General features: G+C 36.3%; 1 protein-coding gene across 1 annotated transcript in view; it reads right to left on the bottom strand.

Moving 5' to 3' along the window:
- Positions 1-27,741, bottom strand: part of UNC13C (unc-13 homolog C) — a 460,865-nt gene that overhangs the window by 105,576 nt on the left and 327,548 nt on the right. Inside the window, exon 18 of the mRNA XM_087821385.1 lies at positions 27,356-27,441. Coding sequence (XP_087677511.1) covers positions 27,356-27,441 — 86 coding nt within the window. The remainder of the gene's footprint in view (positions 1-27,355; positions 27,442-27,741) is intronic.

Consider the following 27,741-nt stretch of genomic DNA (forward strand, 5'->3'; position numbering starts at 1 on the left):
GCTCATTTAAGCCACTCTCAGATAACCAGTTTCATGTATTTCTCAGAAGTATGTAGCTTTTATGGTGAAATCATTGTTTGTAGCTTTTTCTTAAAAGACTCAAATCTTATGGATTTCATGTCTTATAGTTTCTTGTACATTTTCTCATTACTTATTTAAATGTAACCTGTAATTTAGGTTCTTTTTTTAGGATAAAATTGATTTCTATCAATTATTTACAACATACAAAAATAACAGGTAGGGACTTCTTTTGTGATAGATATTAACTACACTATTTTTTCCTCAGCTTCCTGAGTTGGCATCATCTCTTTATTATTTACAAAGGAAATGGTGTATAACTGATAAGTCATGAAAAAGGCAAAAAAAAAAAAAATGCTTTACTTAATTTATATTTTAGCTGAGAGTGATTAAAACATTCTAAATATTTGATTACTTTTAAGTTTATTATTGCTGATAATATTTATTACTTTATTGATAATTTGGGGAGGCATTATCCTTAAACATTAAAAATGCATATCTTCATTCATATTTAAATGAATAAAAATTTGAGATGGTGTTTATCAGATTGAAATAACAGAAATTATACGTATTTGCTCTTGAGCGAACAACTAGCAATATATGTCAAAATTTTAAATGCCAAATCTTTTGGCAATTTTACTTTTAAGAATTCCACTTCTAAATATATTTGCACATGTAAACAGAAAGTATATGTCCAGAGGTATTTATCTTAGCAAAATACTAAGAATAACCTAAGTATTTATTGATATGGAAATAAATGTTTTATACATCCATTCTATTGAAAATAACAAAATTACTTCAAAGAATGAGGTAGATCTAAATGTGTTTATATAGTATGAGCCCCAAGTTTTATTGGTAAGTAAAATAGCAAGGTACATTGGAGTACAGAAGATACACTACCATTTGTGTGAAAAAAGAAAAAGATACCTGCATATATACATGTGTATGCTTGGAACATTTTTGAAAATACACAAGAAAGTGGAAACAGTGATCATATTTGGGGATGAAGACTGGTCAGGTATCAAAGAAAAACTTTACACATAATTTTTTTTAATACTGACTGTTTTAACCATGTACACCTATTACATTTTCAAAAACCAATACCTTATTTAAAAATACTAGAAACAGTAAAGAACAAAATAGAAAATTTAGGCAAACAAATCAGTAATTTGAAGAATAGCTTAAACTTTTTCAGGATGTAGGGCTAATTCTTAGAGCAGAAAATTAGAGAATAAGCGACTAACATGGAAATCAGAGAGATTTCTGCTGCTAGGCAGCAGAGCGCCAACATAAGAGAAGGTCAAATGAATGGAGCAGAATCAGTAATAAAAGGCACAACTAAAGAAAATTATCTTGCAGTCGGGAGAGGGAGAGGAAAGCAAGTATGAAGTTCAGGAATTCTCCACAAGTAAAGATACTCACATCTAGATACTGATGAAGAGACACATTTCCCAAAGTGTTTGAAGGAATAAAATAAAGATAACAATTCTTACAGGGTTCTAAACAGAAAAAACAAACATACAATTACAATAGGCTGGCCTGTGCCTCTTCCATTCACTGGAGGCTATGGGATAATGAAACATACACAGTCATGAGAGGTTTGATTCCTGGTCAAAGGCACATAACTGGATTTCAGGTTCGATCACTGCCCCCTAGGGCGCGTGGGGGAAGCAACCATTCAGAAACATCAGAGTTTCTCTCTCTGTGTCTCTCTCTCTCCCCGTTCCCTAAAATCAATGGAAAAAATATCCTGAAGTGAGGATTAACAACCACCAAAAATAGGAATTACAATTTTTATTAAAAGACGAGACAGCCACCTACTTATGCCAAGAAAAAAGGTGAAAACGGTAAAGTGATTAAGCAAAACACAAAAACCCCTCACTGACACAGACAACAATATGGTGGTTACCAGATTACCAGAGGGAAAGGAGGGTTGGGGGAGGTAGAAGAGGGTATCGGGGGATAAATGGTGATGGAAGAAGACATGACTTGGAGTGGTTAATGCACCATACAGTATACAGACGATGTATTATAGAATTGTACACCTGAAATATATAATTTATTAACCAATGTCACTCCAATAAATTCAATTCAAAATAAAATGACATTTTAAAAAGATGAAAACAAACAAAATGATTGGAAAAATCCAAAAGGTTATTGTGATTATCTCTAGATGATTCTCTTCCTCTATGTACTTGTTTGTATTTTAACAAGAGTGATTTTTCATGTTTCTTTTGGAATGTTCATTAAAAAATCTTTACTGAAAAAAGTTCAAACAATCAAGTACAAAGAAGAAATAAAGATTACTAGAAATTCCATGACTCACAGATATGCTGTTAAACTATGATTGAATGCCCTTCAAATAACACTCTATGAATTTATCTATTTATAAATATGTGCGCAATTTGTGTCAATACTTTGTTCTGTAGCCCACTCCTTTCAATCAACATTTTTTCATGTCAATAAAATCAGATTTATGCCTTCATTTAAAATTAGATTTATATCATCATTGTTTCTAAGAAACAATGCTTTGTGTATTTTGGGGCATGCACTTTTACACAACTTAATATTTCTTAGATCTGTCTGACTTTAGGGTCTAAGCTCTTTTTTAACATCATGCGACTTCCTTACGGGTGGTTTGGTACACAAAAAATGAGTTTTAGAGCAATTATAGGCCTAAAATGGAAATGTAAAACAAAGCTTTGGAAGAGAACATGGGAGATTATTTTCATGATCTAGGGTATGCAATGATTACTTACAGAGGACAAAAACAGCACTAACAATAAAGGAAGTTATCCATAGATTGCATTGTTACAATTAAGAACATCTATTTATAGAAAGATATTAAGAGAGTAAAAAGCAAACAATAGACTGAGATAATATTTGCAATACAATTATTCAACAAAAGGCTAGTGTCTACAATACATAAAAATTTTAAAATATTATGAAAATGTCAGACAACTCAATAAAAAATGGGCAAAATATTGAAAATGTACTTCGAAAAAGAAATCCAAATGACCAACAAGCTTATGAAAAGGTACTTCATTTTATTAGCCACCATGGAAAGTGACAATTAAACCACAATTTTAATTAAATCACCATTACATACTTACTAAAATGGCTAGAATGAAAAAGAGACAATACCAAGTTGGTAAAGATGTAGAGTAACTGGAACTTTTATACACTGTAGTGGGAAAAGGAATTGGTATAACTGCTTTGGAAAAGTATTTTGCAATATGTACTATACTGAACATGTGCATCCTAGTGAGTCCACTCATTAAGAATATCCATGAGAGAGATATCTACATATATTCACTGGAAGATATGTATAAGAACATTGATAGCAGCACTATGTATAAAACCTAAAAGCAGACACTGCCCAAATAAACCTCAACAGTAAAATACATAAATGTGTCATATTTGTGCACTGGAATACAATACAGTACTGAGAATGAACAAACTATAATTTGATGCAACAAAAAATAATTTTGAGTATGCAAAAATAGATAACCCAAATTAATAACCCTATAATTTGATTTGTATCAACAAAAAAAGTTTTCATGTACCATGAAACAGAAATTCTGTTTCTATTTTAATGTATTTTAATTTAAACTTTAGGCCCTAGCTAGGCTAATGAAAAGTGGCAAAGGCACTGGGTTCTTACTCCTGTTTCAGGAATAGTAATATACCTACTCATAAATGGTATTTTCATGAAGAGTTAGGTATCTATTTAATGCAAAGATATGAACTTACCATTGTTATTGGAGTCCCACCAAAGTGTTTTATATTTAGAACAGTTGTATATAGAGGAGGAGGAGGGGGAGAGAGAGGGAGAGGGATGTTTTGAGTTTAGACGGATCTCATGTAGCAGGAGAGAGTCTATTTGAGAAGCCTGGCACCTACGAGGGAATCCATGGGAAAATGTTGTCATGAACTAGTGCATTTGTAAGAGAATGTGAGAAGGGAAAAGAAGATACTTAAAAGTGAGAAGTGATAGAGGTTTGACTCAGCAGATGAAGGGTAAGGGAGAGGGGAGAACTTTGTCTGATTGAGGATGTGAGTGGGGTTACTGGACTCAGAGTGAGGCTGTCAAGTATAATATGGAATGTAGGAAGAAAAAGTTGTGGAAGAAAATAAATTCCTGGTGTGCTTTTGTGATTCTAGAGATAGTTCCACACCATCAACCTTCTAGAAAGGCTAACTGCAACTCACAGATATATAGATCAAAGCAGTTCAAATGAGAAATTATACCTAGATATCAGATCAGAGATTGTGTGCCTTTATGGCAAGGGTATAAACATTAAGGTATATCCTATTTGTCATTTTAGAGTTGAGAAGAAAAATCAGATTATATGAATCCAGGAACATAGAAACAGGACTTATCATGTTGACTAGAGTAGAGGGATCAACCATACTTAAATCTACATTTCAAAACTATGCATGATGAGCATGAAGTCTCGGAAACAAGAGAACTGTATGTTTAAAATACTCATTTGTATACATTCCATTTTCTACTAGAAGAAAAGCAAGAGATGGGCATCTGTGTATTGTGTGATCCCATTCTATCCCTTAATAGAAGAATCAGGGCCATTAGGAGACATGTTTTGGGGAATTAATGAAGTTTGTAAGGTTTTAGTCACTAACTTTATGCAGTTTAGAATTTACTGCATTAGCATAGCTGCTGGACAGGTGATTTAACCTGGAAAGCTGACCAGAGTTGGGCCAGTAATGTGGCCCTTTTTGGGGTGGGAGGGGGTCTACAGACTTTCCTTAAAAATAAACTCCATTAAATATTTTGTGAAGGGACCCTGGTGATTGCTTACAATTTGCTTTACCCTGCTTCCACTTATGAACCTACTCACCTCTGCTAACTAGAGAAATTTATGAGTTTTAGATAGTCAATGAATATAAGTTAAGAGATGTAAGGGCATAAGTGTAAATACTTTCATCATATACTCAAAATGTAGCAATGCCTTGAGCTACTTTGAAGTATCTTAGTCAAAAACTGTTTTTAACTTCATGGGTTTCAAAAATTTATTTTAATCATTAACCTATAAAAATGTGCACTATGATCTACACTGGACAGATCCTAGAGAAGGAGGTTCATATGCCACACTGTGTTCTAACCACCTTTGTGACCTTGAGAAGTCATTTAATGTTCCTTGTCAGCAGTGTCCTTGTTTGCAATAGTACCAAGTTGGACTAATTTGCCTGATGTGTCTTAAACTCTAACTGGCAATATGTCGCTCCTAAAACCTTCCCTATCACTGACCTTCACCCATAGCCTCACTCCTGAAAAAATGGCCCAACTCTGACAAAATGGAACATACAGGAGCCCAGAAAATAAACAAACTACCCAGATCCAGGGAAAGGAAAGGCTGCAATGTGAACAATCCAATCAATCATAGACAGACTCAGATTTTATGATAAAAACACCAAATGTTTTGAGAATTGCAAGGTTTATAAATTTTGAAGCATCTGTTGAGTCAGTTTCTTTGCAGCTTATATAACAGATATAACAACAATATTTCGATGCTGTTGAATATGCATGTCAAGCTGGAAATTAGTTCGTGACTAAAATATCATGAACATAACCAAATAGCTAAAGATGAACATGAATTTCCTCTTTTGGAACTTTCTGGGGACTTGCCAACACACAAAAAAATAGTTGCAGCTAAGTGGTAACCAGTGAGAGCAATTACGCCAGGGAAGCTTATCGTCCAATGGGGAAAAGGTAGATTTGTTACCAGACCTGCCAAATTGGTGGATGCATATGCACACAAACCAAATACTCCCATTGCAGGCAGCCAACAGAGACATGTGAATTCTAAATTTCACAAGCTATTGACTTAGAGCATCTGGGTCAGTATTTATAAGTAGTAGTTTAAAGGAAAAGATTTTGCCATGCACTTATTGGGTTTAAAGTTTTTGTTGACACAGATCTTCCCATCCCTTTTCAACCGTGCACTCCTGCTTGTTCTTGGTATCTCAGCTCAAAAATCACCTCCTTGGGGACACTTTCCTGAATCGCCTGACAAAATAAAATGTCCCTCTCTTAAAACATAATATACTCATCTTGGAGAGCAGGTATCATAGTTACTTTTACTGAAATATGCATGAATATTTTATCAATACCTCTCTACATGACAGGACTCTGAGCTCCATAAGGGCAGAGATTCCTTCTTTTTGGTCTCAAGAACCTACCACAATGCCTGGCACAGAATAGACATTTAAATATAGTTGGCTTATTAAATGGTCAGATAAACGAGTAACTTTTTTGTGTGAATGTAAGGAATACGTTTTAATATAAATTATAGATTGACTCACATTTTAAGACTATTTTTGCAGTAGACTTTTAAAAATGATTTTACAGAATGACAGTTTGGTACTTCCTAGTATTATAGGTATGTAGGTCGTATGGTCTGGATTCACTGAGATTGTTTCAATTTCAAATATGTTGTTCCATTTTATATAGAAATATTCTCTTACTTGTCAGACCATTTGCCCTGTTATTGTGGTTGGAAGAGATAGTCAACAACATAACTATAGAATATTCTGAATTCTAGAAGAATGCTACTTTACTAAAAAAATAATAATTTGCATAATATAAAACCAACAGTCTTCAAAACTACGTCCTCATTTGCAATCAACTCATATTACCTAGATTGTAGCACATATTTTAAGTAGCTGTTTTGTGGAATGTGAATCTCACAAGAATGGTGAAACAACAGAAATCCATTTCATCAAACTTTAGAGTTTAAAATAAATAAACAGATGAATGTACATTTTTATTTTTTTAAAAAATATATCTTTATTAATTTCAGAGAGAGGAAAGGAGAGGGAGAGAGAGAGATAGAAACATCAATGATGAGAGAGGCATTGATCGAGCCCTCAACCTGGGCATGTGCCCTGACCGGGAATCGAACCCTGATCGCCTGGATCCCAGGGTCGACGCTCAACCGCTGAGCCACGCCCGGCCAGGCATGAATGTACATTTTAAAGTAGTGGCATGCACTGACACAAGAGGATAGAGCACTAGACACTTTCAATATTAATGGAAAGAGGACATATGTTCTAAGAACTATCCTATAAAGACCAAGGAAAAGTACTGAATTCTAGGTAGGAAAACATCTTGTGATTTGGTGGCAATGGTGGTTCCCCAATATGATGACACAACATCCAAGGAAACCTGAGACTTAAAAATTATGATTATTCCAGGAAATTTGCTCATGTCATAAAGCTGAATGGAAACAGCTTTATACATTACTTAAGTATATAATATAACAAAATCAAACATTCACTGAATAAATCTCCAAATCTGGTGCTCTGTTTGCAATAATTCTGGAATGTTTCTTCCTGAATAGTGAGTTAACAAATTACAAAGTATAAGGACAGTGGGAAGCAAAAAATGCTAATGTTACTATTTGGGGTGTTATCTCCTGTGCAGGTTTTCTCTAAAGAGATTTTGCCACATGGCTCATGATATCTGAAATTTCCCATGGGAAGAATTGAATCACTGAGTGGGCAAAATCTGTCCCAGCCCACGCTCCAACTGTTCCCTTGGTTACATTAGCTATTGAATATAGTTGCCAAATTCCAGAACCTCTCAGTGGAATAAATGAATGAAAGACTTTCATTACCCAGCAGGCTCATTTCATTCTGTTTCTTAAAATTCCTGAGATAGTATTTAGTGTACTCATTAATCTCATGGACTTCCTCTTCCATGTAGTGGAAAGAAAATGTGATTTAAATGCCCATGCAAACAGTTTTTAATCAGTTAGTGCAGATTTAAGCAAGATAACTCTTTTGAAAGCACTGGCAGAAGAAATACGGTTTGACAAGCCATTTAACCTTTGTATATTGTAATTGTGTTAATAATATTTAGTACTGATTTGCTCCATAGGGCATTGAGAAACTTGATAGGCTAATGAATATGAGCATGTAGCACAGTTTAAAAAATGTCTAAACATACATGAAAGGCAGAATTCAATAAGAAAGAAGCATGCAAAGACTACTAAAAATATAATTTTAAGATTTCTTTACATTTTATCACAAATGATCTAAAAAGCTTGCTAACTGATTCCAGTTGGTTTTGGTTATTGAGTCCTAACCAAAATGTTTAACATATCATCATAATTTGAACAGTGACAAATGTAATAATTTTTTTATCACCCTAAGTGGAATAAGAGTTGATAAATCATAACTTAAAAGGGTGTACAGATAGTTTATTTTTCTTGTTCATAGAACAGGTGAGTATGGAATCTGAGACTTCCACTCATCAAATATTTCAACCTACTATTAGAGAGTGTTTTATGGTTAAAGGTATGTCTAAGGATGATATGCTCTAAAAGTTGAAGTGACAATCAAGCATACATTTTCCCTATGTTTATACTCTCAAATTGCCTAAAAAAGTGTATTAGTAACAAATGTACATTTCAGTATTTCACATGCCTTTCTTTAACTATAAAAGATAAAATACCATTAAAATTCATTTTTTAGCCCTAGCTGGGTGGCTCAGTTGGTTGGAGCATTGTCTTGTACACCAAAAGGTTGCAGGTTCGATTCCTGGTCAGGACACATACCTAGGTTGTGGGTTCGATTTCTGGTCGGGGTGCATAGAGGAGGCAACCTATGGATGTTTCTCTCTCACATTGATGTTTCTCGCTCTCTCCTTTCCTTCATCTCTCTCTAAATGTTAATAAAAACATTAAAAAATTATTTTTTACAATCTAAATCAAATCTCTTATAATTTACCCAGAACTATATTATTCTGTATTTTCTGATACTTACTTCTAAAGTGACTTGACATATTTCTCTTCAATCAAATAGAAATAAATTATAGGAGCAGCAAAACAGTAGCACTGCCACTACATTGACTTTAAAGTTTCAATATTAAATTCCCATAAAGAGAAATAAAGAATGAGAATTAGTAGATGGTAAAATCTGAAATTAATGAACTTGTCTAGAATTCAACTAAGGAAAACATTTTTTAAAGTTACAAGTGAATAAATATTCACAAACAATACTGGTTCCTATTTATAGTGGAAATTATCTACCTGGACTATGCCCTATATGAGTGAATTTGATAAAAGACTGGAAAAATTACTCATTAGAGTTAATACATTAAGCCTAATGTAACAACTATATGTTTCCATATTTACTTACATGGAACCATCTTTTATGGTTCATGAAAAATAACTTATGATTTGAGATAAATAATGGACAATGTGTTAGAATTAAAAAGCATTGCACTTTTAAAAGGTAAAGAGATGGAAAATAGAGACGTTTATAAAAGAATAATGCTTTAACATGTCACCCTCAGAGATTTCTCTATTCCTCTTTTCATCATATAAATTGGAAGTATTTATATAACACTGCTGCTTATAAATCACTTTTTAAAACAGCTTTATTGAGGTGTAATTGTATAGTGCAAAGTTCATCAAATTAATGTACACAATTCAGTGGAAGTAAGGGTGCAGGGAGTGACTGCTAATGGGTACAAGATTTTGCAATGATGAAAATATTTTAAATTTAGATTATGATAATAGTTGCACTAAATACACTAAAGCACATTGAATGTGATCATATTTCATGCTTACTAAAGACTTTAAGAGCCTAGACTCCAGGGAAGAATGGCACTCATATGCAAAAAACTTAAAGAGATTGTAAGACTTGGGATACATGGGGCCAAACAAAAGGAAGGGACAAATGACTGAACAACTGTTAACTGTTACCCATTGAGTACCAGTTGGTACTCAATTTCAAATTAACAATGAAACAATCCTTTGATATTATTTTCAATCTTTGAAATATATCTAAAAATCTAATATGCATCTAGGCTAAAAAACAAAAACAAACAGAACAGGTTGTGTACAAAGAAGAAAAAAGCATTCCGGTCTTACATTCCTGTTATAATCCTAAACATCACAAGCCATTAGAGAAATGGCTACAGATTTCTGAAAACAAGTATAATCCCCAAATTATATACTTAGCCAAGTTGTCATTAAGTGCAAAAGAGAGAATTTCAGACTTATAGGGGCTTAGAATATGTAACCACGTATACCCAAGTAGTCCCTGAATTTTGATCTCGCGCTCCATAGGGCACCACGTAAAGGCAATGGATCCAGACCAACTTTCGGGAAATGGAGAAATCCTCCTGAGTGGTATCGGTAAGGGCGACTACAATTATTGAGGAAAGAAAAACCAAACATTCTAAGCCTCGTTTGCATTTGGGTCTATTAGGATCTCCCGTGCCTGGCTGTACCTGTAAGCTTTTCTTATGAGGATCACAGGATGATATGATACTTCCTGAGTCTCAGACCTGAGTTGCGACTCCCCTGTGCTTGGAGTTGCCCGCTTACCAGTCTTACCACTGGTTGCCTCCCTTTGCCTCTGCGGCCCTCACACATGCCTCCACCCCATCGCCCTGTGACGTTTTCATTCTTTTCCGTTTTGTTTTTGTGTTCCTCTAGGCCAGGGCAGCGACTCCTAGCCTTGGTGCTGTGGCCCCCTGCCATCCACACATGAGTTGTGAGGTGTGCCACAACGATTTTACTCATCACAGTGATGGTACTAAGTGTTACAGGCAATACACTTTCTCCTTTCAAGGGAATAAACTTTATGCCACTCCCATTGTCTCACATGCTGGAGTGGCTTCTGCTGGGAGAGAAAGATCTGGGATGTCCTTAGAACACGGCATCTGTGCAGCTTGTCAGCCTCTGCTCTAGCTGGACCTACTGTGAAGCCAGGATTCGCATGTGGGGGCATTCCTAAAGAACCCTTCCAGTGACAGTACACAATGCACTGACGTTTCTTGGAGGAGATGACAGAGAGGGCTTCCAGCCCAGAGCACAGCACAACATACTCAGCTTCCCCATTAAATATTTATGTTCTCTCTCCTAAGTGTCCCACATGCTCCAACCTGCTCTGGCATCAGACAGTCATCAGGTATAATCTCTGTCTTTGTCTTCCACGAAGCTTCTAAAAATCCCCTCTTCTTGCCCCTTAATTCAGCTCTTTTTGCCATCTCAAATGTCTCATTGTTTTGGGCTTGATATAAGTCTGAGGTTTTGCCACAAGCCACTCACAGGTAGTTTCTTACTAGGGTAAAGCATGTGTGCATGTTGTCTGTCAGGCTTGCAGAGGTCTGGTCTGAAGCATAAAGGAACTTTAGATGGTGCCTTTCACCTTCTACTCAGGCTATAACCTGAGGCTATATCATTTATAGATATGTAGATATATAGAAATGTGACCTACATATCATGCTACATGATTGGCAATCACCCCAAAGGAACCAACTGGTGGTCACTCTGGACTCCTTATTAGAAGAAAGTTTCTAGAAAGCTGATTTTTATACCAATTGCATCTCCTTCCCAGAGTTTCTTGCTGCCAAAACATTTTAGCTGGTTGGGTATCAGCAATCTCCAAAGACAAAGATTCTTGACCAAAATATTACTAAAAAAGTGGCAGATACTTGTATTCTTTGGTTCCATCTGTGTATCTGCATGCATTGCTGCCTTTGTGACTGATTTGATATAATGAAATTGAATTTACAAGCTACGCAATTAAAGTCAAGTAGTTTAGATAATGTTCATGTACTTCATTAATTCATTTTGTCTTCTTTAATATCTACCAGGGGCAGTGTAGCAATTAGCATCTAAGGCCATAATATATTAATATTTTTATTTCCTGTTTAAATTGAGCTTCTTAAACAGATCTTAGCAATTACTTTCAATTTGCTATTTCTCTGAACTATTTTAAAATAAACTGCTAATAAGGAAGAAAAGTCTAAACAAGGCTTTATAATTTCTTTTTTATCTTTTCATTTCTTCCTCTATCTTTTCCCAGGTGAGACATGGCTGAAAGACTAATAGTGTTAAAATGAAAGAAGAAAATATGAAGAGCTTTATACTCTTCATATAAGTGATAATTTACTAGGTTACGATATTGATATATGCATACCCATTCCTTCATTTTCAGTAAATGCCAACTTTATTTTAATTGCACTCTTACTATGTTTTTCTCCTGGCAACTGTGATGTAGTAAAGATTCCCATATTAAACGCTCCCTTTAAATACCTTGCCCAAGAGATGTGATAGCTGGCCAGGAATGTCTTAATTAGTCTTAAGAGAAAAAAATTAATGCTTAGATATAACATTATCATTATAGATACTTAAAAATAAAGAGTTAGGTACACACAGACAGGCCCCAAATTGGGTCAAATTCCCAAATATTATTATAGAAATTATATATATGCTTTGTAGGTATTGGCAAATTTATGAATATAGGAATATGTCTGGATATTATTTTGCAATATTTAAGGCTTACTGCACAGTATATTTTTAAATGATTCAAAGATGATTGTTTGGCTACCTATCATGTTCTAGGAGTGAGGATTCAGTTGTAAATGGTATTATAAGGTTTCTGAAGCCATTCGGTTTATTTTTAAAGTTATGAACAGTATTTTTAAACTGCAAGCCCCCACTTATCAGTGGATCATGAAATCAACTTATTGGATTATAACCAGAATTTACATATTTATTTTTTCAATTTTATATTTACATAAGAAATAAAGTTTCACAGTTTATCACCTCTATTCTTGTCAAGAATCCACGTTTTATGAAAGTTTGGTTTTGGTTTTCTGTATATCTCGGTGTATGTGTATATTGCATCATTGTAAAAATGTACTTTTTACTTTGGACTGTGACCCAAACACTTTTACAAACAATACTATAAAACAAGGAGAAAACATTGGTAAATAAGTGAACAACTGACTAGGCTAAATAAAATGATTAAGATACAGTAAGAGTTTGAGGAGAAGGGGGTATTGTGGGACTGTAGTGAGGGAAGGGATGGTTCGGGTGGGTTATGACAAGAGGGGACATGTGACTGAGATGTGTAGGATGTGGAAGGATCCACTATGCAGGGAGTAGGATAGAGCTTTATAGGTAGAAGGAAGAGTGATCATGAATGCTCTATGTGGAAACAAGTTTGTCCCAGTTGAGGGATAAGCATGAGGGCAGTGTTCCTAGAGATAAGGAAGGAAGGAAGGAGAATGTGGTGAAGTTGGAGGGATGGGTAGAACCTAGACTACATATTGCAATATAAGCCATGCTGGGGGGGGAGGGGGGAAGGATATTTTGAAACACTTATAAGCCAAAGAATGTCTCATCTAATTTATATTTGTACAGATCATTCTGGATGCTATAAGCACAGTGAATTACAGGAAAGCAAAGTAGAAATGTGCAAACTATTTGGGGGCTATTATAGCTATCACAGCAAAGGAGGTCTGTGGCTAGAACTAGTTAGAGGCAGAGGAAACGGAAAAGAGATACAAAGCCAGACGTGTTTGGGAGATGGAACAGCTAGCATTTATTTATGAATTTGCATGTGCTGTATGAGTGGGGATGGTGGTACAGTAAGATAAACAAAGGATCCAAGATAACGTCTAAACACTACACAAATGGTAGCATCTTTTTCTGAAATAGGAAAGGTAAAGATAGGAATCAGGTTTGGGTAGGCAGGTTTTAATTCTAGAGGTTCATTTTTAACATGCTTGTCTAACATATACTTTTCATCCATAACTCTGATTAAATTTTATATCATTTTACACATTTACTTGTGTAATTATTTGCTCATTATGGAGTAAAAAGGTCCTTGAAGTAGAGGTCATGTCTGTTTTGTTAACTTTGTGTGTTGCACTGAGTCTTGCATGCCCGGCACAGAGTAAGCATTCAGGGAGTATCTATTGAACGGATGATATAGAAGTGCTGGTATTCATGAATACTTTAGTGAATATCAGTGATTGACTTCCTTTCGATGATCATATTTTTCAAATAAATCAAGTTTTAGCAGAAGAGAATTTCTACTCAAGTGATGGTGAGCCAAGGACAGTGAGATGTCTATACAGAACCATAAGGCTAGGCTCATTCACTATTATTCACTTGTTTCTACACAGCAGCCTTCTAGAGTAGTGGTTCTCAAACTTCAGCATATATGAGATTCATTTGGAGGTCTTGTTAATGCAGGGATTGCTGAACCCCATTCTCAGAATTTCTGATTCAATCTGGGGTGGGGGGCTGAGAATTTGCATTTCTATCACCTTCCCAGGTGATGCTGGTTCAGGAAAAATCAATTTTCTAGCAAACTAAGATTCTTAACCTGGGGTCGATGGGTCCCTGAGAAAAAAAATCTACAAATGGGCTGCAGGGTATTTATATATGCATCCCTCGAAGGATATATGCAAATGTTTTATGTATATGCTTTGTGCATTTTTTTCTGGTAATACAGCTTGCATATTTCATCAGATTCTCAAAGAAGGCCTTCAAAATTTAATTAACGTTAAGAGTAGCAGACATATATTAGAACTTCCTGGACACTTGGCTCTTGCACTCAATTGTGTGACTTTGGGCAAAATACTTACTCTCTCTGTGCCTCTGTTTCACCTGGTGGAATACAATGGTGGAAAATAGTGGTACCTGCCTCATAGGCTTGTTTTGAGGTTCAAATAAGTTAATATTTGCATATCATTTAGAGCAGTACCTAATGAGCAGTAACTAGGTGGTGGCTAAACAAGATTAAAAACCTGGGAGTGTTTTTTTTAAACCCTGGTGATTCTAATGTACAGACAAAGCTGAAAACCACTGCTCTGCAATGAAGAGAGAGCAAGAGATAGATGAATGCTCTTCCTGAGAGTGTGGGGCTAGTTTCTTCAGCAAACCAGACTTCCTTCCTTTCCCAGAGGAGCTTAGTTAGGTAGGGAAGTAGGGCTAGCAAGGGCTCCAGCATCCTACAAATAAATTTATCTTCCTAAAATTTTAAGAGTTGGTTCATGCTGACCTTCTTTCTTGTAGTAGTGGGACAGGCTTAAGGAAAGGAGTAAAAGGAAGAAAATTGGTTTTATCCATGTTAATTGTTACTTTTGTTTAAAATCAACATAAAGACTAAAGGCCTGTCCTAATAAAAAAAATACACTATTATAAAGAAATTATCAGAGGTAAATACTAACTGTGCTAGCCAGACTTCAAGATGACACCAGTGATCCTTGCCTCTTGGAGTCCACATCCTCTGATACATTAATTTCTTTTTTGTTTTGTTTTATTAATCCTCACCTGAGGATATTTTTTCCACTGACTTTTAGAGAGAGTGGAAGGGAAGAGGGGGACAGAGAGAGAGAGAGAGGAAGAAGAGGGAGAAACACTGATGTGAGAGAGACACATTGATTGGTTGCCTCCCACATTTGCAGGGCAGAGGCCAGGATCAAACCTGCAACCCAGGTACGTGCCCTTGACCAGGAACTGAACCTGCAACCCTCTGGTGTGCAGGCTGACACTAACCACTGAGCCATGCCAGCCAGGGCTGATACACTAATTTCTATCACAGAAACACAATATATTACTCAGACTGACATAATTATCATACACTCGGTCGCACATTTAATAAGCTAGACTGAGTGACCAATAGGATATTATAGAAGTGACAGAGTGTAACTTCCAAGGCTGAGTCATAAAAAACATTGCAACTTTTCCCTTTCTCTTACATGGCTTGCTCTGGGAGAAGCTAGGTACCACACCATGAGGATAGTCGAGCAGTTTGTGGAGAGATCCACACTGAGAACTGAGGCCTCCCACCAACAGCCCACAATATTTGACAGCCTAGTAAGTGAGTCACCTGGGAAGCAGATCCTCCAGCCCTTCAGAGTTCAGCAACTGCAGCCTCACAAGAGACCACAACCCAGAACTTGCTATCCACAGATATTCTATATATTTATTTATGTTTTAATTCACAAAGTTTTGGGATAATTTGTTACAAAGCAATAGATAACTAATGTAAATGCACTATAAACCTAAACCTTACATTTTTTAGAGACCTGAGCTGACAGTTTCACTTTTGCTATTTTTATCTACTGCAAATGATCTGCTCATTTTATTCTTTCCTACCCTTTAAGACTACATAAGATATAAATAAATGATTAGCTGGTAAAGTGGCCATGTTCTCTGAGGGACAAAGAAAGAGAACCCAGTATCCTGCCTTGTATTTTCCTGAGGCTTCACAGTCAAAGAGAAAATCACATCTCCTGAGACGAACCAAGCTCAACAGTTAGAGGCCAGCTGGGTTCATGACAAGAGACAGGGACCCTGAATTGAGCCAACAGAGAATTTAAATTCTGATACTATCTTAGAAAAATGGAAGAAAGCTCAGTGTTTCTTAGGGACACAGGTGGGTTTGCTTATACTGTTAGCGAGAACACATCCATAGTCTAAGCTCTCTTTGGCCTGATTTTGCCATGTGATTACTTTTTGAATTGGAAATTTGGGGGCCCACAAAAAGTGGCTGACCAGTTAATAACATCCTACTCTGATACACTCATTTCTACCAAAGGAACACAATATATTACTCGGGTCGACATATTTTAATTATCTTTTACGGAAATAGATTACAAGGTGAGTTAGTAGATGGTTAAAGGTTAAGATGAATAATAGCATTACGAACACCCCGATTGCCTATTTTTCTTTCATGTTCTTTAGAAGCCAGATATTTTAGTCAGCATGTTCTTGATTAATTACACACACAACTTACTCTCTCTGTCTATTCCAGAAATACAAAACAAGTCGTTTCAACTTAATTATGAGGACTGGGGGAGGGGAACTGCCAGAGAGGAGGAACATGAGAAATGCATTTATTTTAAGTGTGAAGGGCTCTGTGATTCCCATTTAGGCCATTTGAATTAACACTGATGCTTTCCTTCAGAGGGAAGCTGGAAGGAGGCAGGAGGCCCTGAGTGTCCAAGAAAGCACATGTTTAGGAGGTGAAAAGCAGTAGGTGGTAACTTCATTTTTGTTCCACTTTATTTCCTTTTATGTTTGTGCCCACGCTGCCACTTCCAGTTCACCAGTGTAAGCGGGCTTATTTGCCATCCCTGCTTCTCCAGTTTTTAATTTTAATGCTTGTTCTTCCTTATTTTGATTTTTAGATCTTTTGGAAGGGGATGGCCTAGATGTCCCAAGCAACTTAGTGTTCAACCTGCTGGGAAGCCCTGAGTGTACCGGGGGTTCAAGGGGATGCTAAAGAAGCGGGGAGGGAAGGCTAGGAAGAAGGAAGGAAAAGGCAGAACATGCGGAGAGTGGGGCAGAAACACATCTGTCTACCTTGGACTTGCCCTGGTTTTCAAGGTTTACTCTCACTGATCTCTGTTTCCCCAGTACATGCTATGGGACTTAATGGAATGTCTTTAGACTTCAGATTATACAGCTCCACAGCTGATTTTTATTAACCAGTTTATAAAATTGGTTTGATGGCTAAAATTTGGCTCTTATAAAAGTAGAGTTTCACCATATGTTTTGTGTGCTGTGTTGCTAATGTAAAATATTGTTACATATTCAAAAGCTTTGACTAAGGACTGAATCACAAAGGGTTATCTGAGGAAAGGCATCCTGATGAGCTGAAGCTATACTCTGCTGTTGTTCAAATATCAATACAGACAATTAAAACATAGAATGTACAGGAAAACCTAGAGAAAGTATGAACAGTGTGCAATCCCTGGCTCTCATCAAGATAAAAAATCATTCTAAATTATATAGCTAACCTACCCAGGTGCATTTATAAACACATTCTTTTTGTGCACCTTGGATTTTTATTCAACGATTGTTTGAGCAACTATATGTGCCAGGCTTTAAGGAATGAACATGGTCAATGTGGTCTCTTCCTGCAAAAATCTGATGTCATATAATTTAGAATGTCACTAGTATGACCATTTGTCCTACTTAAAAAATAACAAAAAATTTTACTCTATAAAACACAGGGGTGGACCAAAGTAGGTTTAAAGTTGTTTGTATGCAGAATAATACAATACAAAGCATGTTGAACGGTTAAATATGGAAAACATTGTTATGAAACATTTCACCAAAATCCCCCATTAAAGTCAAACTGAGAAGATCAATAGAACATAAATAAATGGTAAAGCTAGTTATCCAACTTCTATAATATTTGGCTTTTACAGCACTATGGTGCAAAAAAGCATTAACTGTTTTAAAATGCTTTGGGTTTTGTTCTGTTCAAAATAATACAGATAATGAAGGATGTGAACATTAGAAGAAACTTATATGCTCTTGTTGGAATTTGACTCCAAGGCAAAACATGAAAAATAACTTGACTTACATGCAGTTGGTATTTCTATTTTTCTTTTAAATAGAAAATTAAACAAAATAGGCAATTTTTTCATTCTTTTGAAATGGAGGTTCATTTTCCTCTGTTACTGAGTACTCTATGGATTTTTCATAGCATCAGCAGCTTTCTTGTCATTTTTCTCCCACTGAGTTTCAAGTTAATAAACTCTGCCTAGTCCATTCCCTTCCTCCCTTTATTTCCTTGAGGATTATTTTTAAAATTCTTTCTTTTCTTTATTATTATTTTCATTCTTCTCTCTTTACTTGTGTGTGTGTGTATATACATATATATATATGTATATACACACATATATATATATATATATATATATATATTTTTTTAATTGATAGTCACAATTAATTTTCTCCTTGGACTTGTTTTTCTTTCATGATTTCATTCCTTTCCTGGTTTGTTCTTACATAGTTTATGCATCCATACCAGCTCCTCCATTTTAACTTTCATTATAAGAGACATATTTCTGACACCTAAACATCTTCAAAAATCATTGTATGTTCCAAACAACAATGGAAGAAACACTATGCTGATGATATATTCTCTAGATTAGTGATTCTCAAACTTGAGCATTCATCAGAATCACATAGAGGTCATTTAAAAAAGGATTGCTGGGTCCCAATCTGAATTAGCAGTTTTGGGGTGGGACCGAAGAATTCGCATTTCTAACATCTTCCCAGGTGATACTGATGCTGGTCTGGAAACCATTGGTCCAGTGAATCAGAAAAACTTAAGTACCGGTAAATACATTTTGCTCTTGTCTTTATTTGAAGGGAGGGAAGGCAGTTATAGCAAGTGATTTCTCAAATAAACAGTTTCATCTAAATTAATATATTAATCCAGAAATCATATTTCAGTTTGTGGGTTGATTTATGTGACCTGACACTGAAAATTTAAATGCATAGAACGTTTTTTGTTGTTTCTGGGGTTTGTGTGTGTGTGTTTTTTGCAGTAATGAGCATTGAAAATGAATTACCATTGGTTTTAGCTTTGTTTTCATTTGTTGTCCATTAATAAAAACTTGGAATTCTGTGTAAGGATTTGTTAAATAAAAAATAATAGGATGTTATAAAAAAGAAGGTAGGGACTGATGAAGACAGTATGACTGGAAGAACTATTTCCCAGTTTCCCGAGGAAGCAGAGTTTGCACTTCATTGTAAACCTTCAGCCTTTTGTTATAACACATGAGCAACACACACACAGTCTCTGTAGGTACATGAGAGGTATTTAGGGTTTTTTTTTTTTTTTCATGGCTATGGGTATTAAACACTTCTTAGAACTGCTACAACCACAGCATGTGGTAAAAATAATTGTTGGGACCGCATACTTAGAAAAATTCTCTCCTTTGTATGAATGATTGCATCAGGTTTGTGTGATTCTGTTGAATTGTAACTGGACATTAGAATTTGAGAATGGAACATACTTCTATGCTTTTTCCTTCGTGTAGACATAGACTTATATTCATGCGGGCAATCACAGGTTTATAACATTTTCTATTGTCAGAGAAAGGGGAGAGAGTAGGGAGAGTAATACAAAGATGAGTAAGAGCTGAGGGTATTGTAAGTGATGTGTTTTATTTGTGAGGTATAATACAAGGATCGATGTTATAATAGGAAGTACGGTGGGAGGATAGGAAAGAAATACTTATTTCTCTCTGAGAATCTCAGGAAAAAGTTAACAGAAGGAACATTTGAATTGAACTTGGAAGAGCACATCTTTGGTAGGAATGGGAGGTAAGGAAAAGCTTGGGTGAGGTGGGGGAAGAATGCACAATTCCCTGAGGCAGAAACTTATATAAGGATTTCGGGGAAACTTTAAATAGTTGGATGTAGCCAGAGCATGTAGTATGTGTATGGGAAATGTATTCACACTAGGGTTAAAATCAGGTGCAGAAAGGAGAGTAGGGTGTAAGTCCAGGATATGCTGAGAAATGGGGACTTTATCCAATGACCAGGGAAACACCCACAAAGGAGGAACTATGTCATTTAAGGTGGAAGCAAGAAAGGTGATATGTCTGACCAAACATAGGAAGAAAATTATTGAGAAAAGTTTGTGTAGAGTTTATAGTACAGATTTGCTAATTGGATGCTGAAGAGAGAAAGAAGTCAACCATAACTCCCCAATTTTTAGCTTAGGCCAGTGGGTTGATTATGATGCTCTTTTGTAATACCAGGAATGTGGAAGTTTCCTGAAGTAACATTCAACTCTCTCTGTGGTATCCTGGTAGTCAATACCAAAGTACCTAAACCTTAGCAAATAACCTTGAGAACAGAAAAATGACTTATTAATCATATGATATACAGGGTAGAATTTTTCAGGTATAAGACATTATTCATTAAAAGCTAATATTTCAGACATAAGTATTGTGCTATTTCTTTGGATCATTCAATAGTTTTCTGATTCTAGACTAGAGTAATACTGATGGTTCTCGAGGGGATCGGGGAAATGCACCTGTCCTCTCTCCTTGGTTAAGAAATACTAATATTCTTCTTACTCATGGTAGTTTCTGTACCTCTGAGGTACATTAGAGCAGGGGAGAAACACAAAACAGGTCGAGGACAACTGCTATAAGAAAAGGAGGCCAGAGACGTCCTTTCTAAAGCACTATCAATCTCTGCTTCATCCATCCACAGTCTTTGAAATGAACAGAAGCATAACTTTAATGTCTGTCATTCCGGTCAAGTTAAGGAAGATTGAAAGTAGGAAATAGGAGAAGAAAGAAACCGTTTCTTTCCAGGGAGGTTTTATTCATTGTAGATATTAGTCAGAGTCCAATCTTTTCCATCAAATAATGAGGCTCTAGATAAATTGATAACCAGGGATTTGTGAGGGTAGACTTGAAAATCAGCAGAAAATTGCTGACAGGTAGGACCAGAAAGATGAGGGGTGTGAGAGAGACCAAGTATGAAGTAGACCAGAAAGATGTTAAGTATGAGAATACTCTAAGTGAGGAAAGAGAAATTCATGGGTCAACAAGTCAGATCTTTGGGCATAGCCAAGGTAGTCAGCAAGATCAGAAGAGGTGTGATCATTGTGTTCTTTGTGTTCTCATTGTCTTTGTGGCTACAAGGTCAAGGGCAATGTTCTATATGCACAGGGTGGCCTAAGACCTGTATTTGGGTGAAGGGCAATAGAAAGAGAGTGTACTTCTTTGAAAGAAGGGCCTAAAAATAAATGTGAGGAGAGTGAAAAACTTTCTGAAAGTATTTTATATGCAAATATTCAAATTTGTAAGTCACGAGAAGATAGTGCATAATAACTGTGAGGGCAAAGCTAATGGCAATGGTTGTGTTTACTGGAATGATGAGAAAAGGAAACTTACAAAGGCGGCCTGAGACTCTTCACATACTAGTGAGATTCAACATAACTCAGCAGCAGAGGACAGATTGGTGACAAAAAGATAGAAATATGTTACTTTGGTAACAGTGTTGAAGCCCTGCTCCTATCAGTGTGTGGCACACAAACCAGCTGCCTGGGCATCATCATCTCACATTTTGTTAGAAATGAAGAGAATCACCCCCTATATGTCTGTGCGTGCACGCACACGCGCACACACACACACACGTGCGCGCACACACACACACACAATCGCTCATTCAGAATCTGCCTTCTAACAAGATTCCCAGGTAACCAGTGTGCACACTAAAGTTTGAGGAGCACTGATCTGGGAGACTTTACTAATGCCAGATTAAAGGTGATTCTGTTTTATATATTCTAATTAATTTTATCTCTGCTAAGTTAATTAAATAAAACAATCATTTTTAACTAGTTTATTTTCAGTGACTTTTGTTTTTCTATTCAAAATTCACCTGAGAATTTGGGAAATGCCCTAGGTGCCCTTTTTCCATCACATCTACCCCTAAAGGCAGATGCAATTTCAGAAGGTAACTTGAAGCTGAGCCACAAACCCCAACTTAAAAACCAGTGTTTTAAGAAACCCCAAGCACTCTTATGGAATTATTAATTAGAAACCACCTGAATCCCTGTGGAATCAGTCCATTGCGTGGCTGCTATCTTGAGGCCTTGAAAGGTTTTCTCTTACTAAAGACTTAGGACAGTCATATGTTATACAATCAATGCCCTGAACAGAAATGTCCTGGTTTAAGAATTGCTAGGCAACAAAGTTCTGTGGATATCAAGATGGCAAACACCTGCAGTCAATTGAAATTGGCAATTAAACATTTCAGTCACTTAGAGACATCTAGATATTTTGATAGTATTATAAATTGCTACTATGTTCTTGTTTACTAAGTTATAATCTTCAAGATTTTCATAATAAATACTCAACAAATACTAGCCTTTACATGCTAGGAAACTATCTCCCCTCAGCCTTGTATCTCTCTGTCTGTCTCATTCTTTCTCCTTACAATGACTTTACAGGGTAGGTATTTTTGCTCTGTCTTGCAAATGTTGAAATTGAAGCTTAATGAGTTTAATAAATAGTACAATATCATGGCTAAAATGTAAATGGAAAACAGCAGAGCCTGAACTCAAACCTAGGTCTAAATTACTGCAAAGCCCATATTTGTACCTACCAGAGTAGACTATAAAGTCTTTAGAATAAATTCTTCAAAAACATTCTGCAAAACCAACTTTATTTCTCTATAAAATGAAACATTTTATCTGAGCCTTTTACAAATTTCTATACTCCCTTTTTTGACATGGTGTACATCTTTTTTTTTTTTTTTAAATCTGTAAAATAATTTATTTTGGTTTCATTCAACAAGTTATCACCATAGTGATCAAATCAATTACTACTTATTAAAATTGCTAGGTGATTCATGAGAAATGTATAAACAAAATTAGCTGGCTCATACAGAGTGAGTGAGTAAAGTTGGGGAAATGATGTTTTATTCTTTAAATTACATTATGTCTTTTGTAGCATCTGCTGAATTCATAAAGTAAAGCAAAGAGCTGCATCAAACATCTGCAAGTCCATAAATTCTAACTTGTGGTCTTCCATAGACCTGACTTCATCAGATACTTTAATCATAAGATGAACTCTGTAGGCCAAATTATATAATAACAACACAGAGTATTTCTATGTCAACTGCCTGAACCACTACTCCACAGTCAACAACATTCTAGAAGGCAAATAGAGTAAGAGCATTTCTATTAATGTGCCAAAGAGCCTGCCAGAGGAAGGAGGGGTGTCTTTAAGTATATGCCCTATATTCTATGAGGCACTCTGAGTCTTGATTTTCTCTAATTATTATTCATGCCACACTTTAAAAAAGGGTACATTTATTGAAGCTAATTATGAGATTTAAATGGTGAACAGGAAGGAGGGAGAGGTAGTGAACATATTCACATGCATTTGTAAACTCTCTTAGGAGTTTAAACCTTAAATGACCCCTAAAGGAGACTGCTTTGAAACTCCGACAGAACATTCTCCCCTTGCTTAATAAGAACAAAGATGGTCTCCCCCATCAGCTCAGTGCTTTAGAGTTTGCAAAGTACATTTAATGTGTCAGGTGATCTTCACACCCACCTGGAAACTTTTATCATCTTTTCATAGAAAAGTAAAGTTTGGAGAGGTTATGCATTGATTGCCCAAGTTTGCGCAGCTCCTACATGATGAAGCTTTCTGAAACTGGTTCTAAGACTCAGATCTCTTGCTGCCTCCCAACCTGCAATACTACCAATTGTAAGTTTGAACGTGGCAAGTGTTCTGGCCTTGTTTCCAAGGTTTTTTGTATAGGGTTGTCACATTTGCAATTCAATCCGAATAAACAAATGCATATTGAGTTTCTATTAAGATTCAGTGAATATGAAGATGACATATACAATCCTTGCACTCAAAAGCCCTCTCATCTGTGGAAGAAGATGCATAAATCATGAACTGCAATCCAAGTTACTCCCTTATGGGCCTTCCTGAAAATGTGTGTGCGTATGCAAATGTAAAAACTATTGAACTGTATGCTTTAAGTAGGCAAATTGTATGGTATAGGACTTAAATATCAAATCTGCTATTAAAAAAGTCAAACTAATAAAAAATGTATTAAGGAAGAAATTCATGTCTCTATAAAAATAGCTAAGATAATCACAAAATTATTAATTATCATTGATCTTGTACCTGATTTTTGATGACACAATCTCTGCATTTTGGAATACTGTTATTGCACAAAATTATCAACCTATAATCAATAAGCATCTGATCAACGTTACAGATGCTTTACTTGTAGCATTTCTAATTTCATTGTTGTCTCAAACAAATACTAAATTTTTGAGCTTTACGTTTCTTAACATACATATTGCACTCACATCTCTCAAATTAATACAGTTTTACAAGTGAAGGTAGCATAAAATACCCAATATTTGCACACATGCTACTATGTAAGAAAAGATATAGGCTCTGCTCAAACAAAATGTGCACTGGCAAGCAGTGCCACCTTGGATGAGTTCCAAGCAATCAATTTTCTCAGAAGTGTGGGCAGTAGCCTCCCTGCCCATTGCCCAGCCCTCTGATCCAATGTGAACCTTTCAATTTATGGGTGAGGAGAATGAAACACAAAGGTATTGACTTCCTGGAAGGTTCCCAAGATCACATATCAAAAGAAGATCAAAATGGAAGTCTCCACCACTGCCCTTTTCACTACTCCATTGAGTTGGCATTATCTAGCAAACTTTTTCTTCAACAAATAATTACTGAGTAGCTTCTATTTTCTAGGCACTGTTCTAGGCAATATAGATATGTTGGTAAAAACCATAGACAAAATTTTACATTTTGGTGAGGGACACAGATAAGAAATATTCAATTGAACAAGCATAAACACACAAACAAATAAATAAAAGATAGTAATCAGCTGCTATGCAAAGGATGCAGTTAAAGTTATTCCTGGTAATGATTTTAAATCCTGAGGAGATGATATGAAGCTGAGCCCTACACAGCTGCTGTGAAGATTGGTGGAGAGAAAATTCCAGCAGCAGACCACCTGATGTAAATCTTGAAGCTGGAACACACAGTGTGCTGGGGAAAATAAAGGAATCTATGATAACCCTACCTTTGACTTAAGTAACTGCATGAATGTGATGCTAATAATTGCAGTAGGGAAGGGGGGCAGGCAGAGGAAGAGGCGGGTTTTGACAGGGAAGATTCAGACTTCTACAGTGACCCTATAAAGTAGGAGGTGCCCGACAGACATTCAAGGACGGCAGGGGGGTATAGGGGATAGGACTAGGGGAGTAAATGCTCTCTGAAGAAATTCACTGTCCTAGTGGACTGACTTGGTTCCTATCTGACTTAAGAGACTTGTTGGATTCTGAACAATCAGAGCAGAGTGGTATAAAAGATGTGGTTGGTAGGAGGCAGAGACAGAGGCAGAGAAAGAGCAGGAATGATGTAAACAACAGAGAAGAAACACTTCGTAGCAGAATATGAACTTTCCTCCTCAGAGCAGTTCTGGTGTAATCTTAAGGATTAGATAAACTATATTTGTGGAGACTTTACCAGGAAAGTAGATATTATAGTCTACTGTGTATCTTTTTTTTTTTTTCCCTCCAAATAAGGAAAACTTCTGTATGTTTCTTCCATGTCCCCTAAGCAGCAAGCTTACGTTCTAGCAATGCTAGAAAATGGTGGCACAAAGAGCGCAAACTCTGAACCAATCTTACCCTATTAATTATCTGTCCCTGGTGAAATCCCTTTATGGGCCCTCATTTTTCTAAGCAGAGAGTCACAGTCCTCACCATGGGTTACAAGGCCCTGCACGCTGGTCCCCGTCAAATCCCCCGGCCTCCCCCCTTGTTGCTCTGGCTCCTGGGGCCTGCCAAATTCTCCATTCTCAAACTCACTTTGCACTCACTCTAACTGCTAATGAATGCTCTGTCCTCTGCTTGGGCTAGAGATGCTTCTTGCTCATCTCTTCCCCAAACTCACTCCTACTTCCGCTGAGATCTTTATTAATAGAACTTCCTCAGAGAAAGTTCCTCTAGGAGCCTGCCTTGCCCCCTTGTCTCAGGCCTGATCTAGGTGCTCCTCCCCAGATACTCCACCATCAGCAGCCCTGATCACCCCCTATAGCAGCTGTCTGCATGCTTATAGCTCCTCTCCACAACCATGTGGCCGGACACCACAGTTCTCTTGTTCATGGCTGTACCCTCCACGTGGAGTGCAGTTATGTGAATTTAGCCTCTAAGGGCTCAATAAATATTTGTTGAGTAAGTGCAAAGACACTCTTCTGCTAGACTATAAGTTTCTAGAAGACCGAAACCATAGTCTGGTTTATGGTTCCATCTCTCACTCTAAACATGCTGGTGCTCAAAGAATATTTATAGAATTTTAAAACGCAGAGCTGTATTTCCCTTGCTTTACATTGGATGATTTAGATTTATTAAAAGTGAAGTTTCTAGTGACGAGCCTTGCCATTGTCATTGTGTGAGCTTTGGCCAGGTTTTAACCTGCCTTGCCTTGGATACCGTTTCCAAGTCCATGCAGATGAATATCCAAACTCTCAATATGGTCTGCTTTAGCAAATAAGCTACCATCAAGTAGTCCTGCATCTGAGCATTATCCTGAAAGTGAGAAATCATTAAGATTCTGCAACTTAGACCATCTGATTAAAATGTATGCACTTCTCATTGCTTTTAAATACTTAGAGAAATTTATCTTCCTGCAATGTGAAAATACATTTTAGAATTAAACTGTTCACTACAACGTGTATATTTTTTTTCTTGGCAATGATACATCTGATAAGGGTTAACATCCAAAAATATATAAGGAACTTATACAACTTATCACCAAAAATACCAAACAATCCGATTTTAAAAAATGGTAAGAGGGCCTGAAGAGATTTCTTCAAAGAGGAAATTCAGATGGCAATAGACATCTGAAAAGCTGCTCAACATCACTAATCATCAGGAAAACACAAATTGAAACCACGAGATATCACCTCACACCTGTGAGAGTGGCTATCATCAATAAATCAGCAAGTGCTATCAAGGGTGTAGAGAAAAGGGAACCCTCGTGCACTGTGGCTGGGGTTGTGAACAGGTGCAGCTGCTGTGGAAAACAGTGTGGAGGTTCCTCACAAAATTAAAAATGGAACTACTATATGAAACAATCAATGTTTCAATTCAATTCATACATTTAAAACCAAGAACATGAAATAGTGATTTCACTAAAATGTGTGTTCTAATAAAAATAGGTATTTGTAATTACCTTCTAGTGCATATTTCATATCCAGAGCAAAAAGGGTCCACATTATTTCAGCACTGACTTTTCCCATGTTCAGTTCTTGAGGAAACCTAAAACCAAACACAGGTATTAGTGTGTCAAAAAGAATGTTACCAAAAATACAAAACAAAATACCTCACATTACATATATACCACAGTAATTATTATATAGATCATAAACACTTTTATTTATGTGATTTCTCTTTATGAACTTTCCTAGGTAGAAAAAAACTACACACTAGAATGTGATAAAACAATATTGGGTATCAGGAAAATAGATTCTGTTAGATCAGTGCCAATGTGATGGCGCCTGTAGCTCCCAATGGATGCCTTAGAATGCATTTGTTTATGTCTAAAGAGCCTCTTCAGTT

The sequence above is a fragment of the Miniopterus natalensis genome, chromosome 1 (genome assembly GCF_054644295.1).
Source record: "Miniopterus natalensis isolate mMinNat1 chromosome 1, mMinNat1.hap1, whole genome shotgun sequence".
NCBI lineage: Eukaryota > Metazoa > Chordata > Mammalia > Chiroptera > Miniopteridae > Miniopterus > Miniopterus natalensis.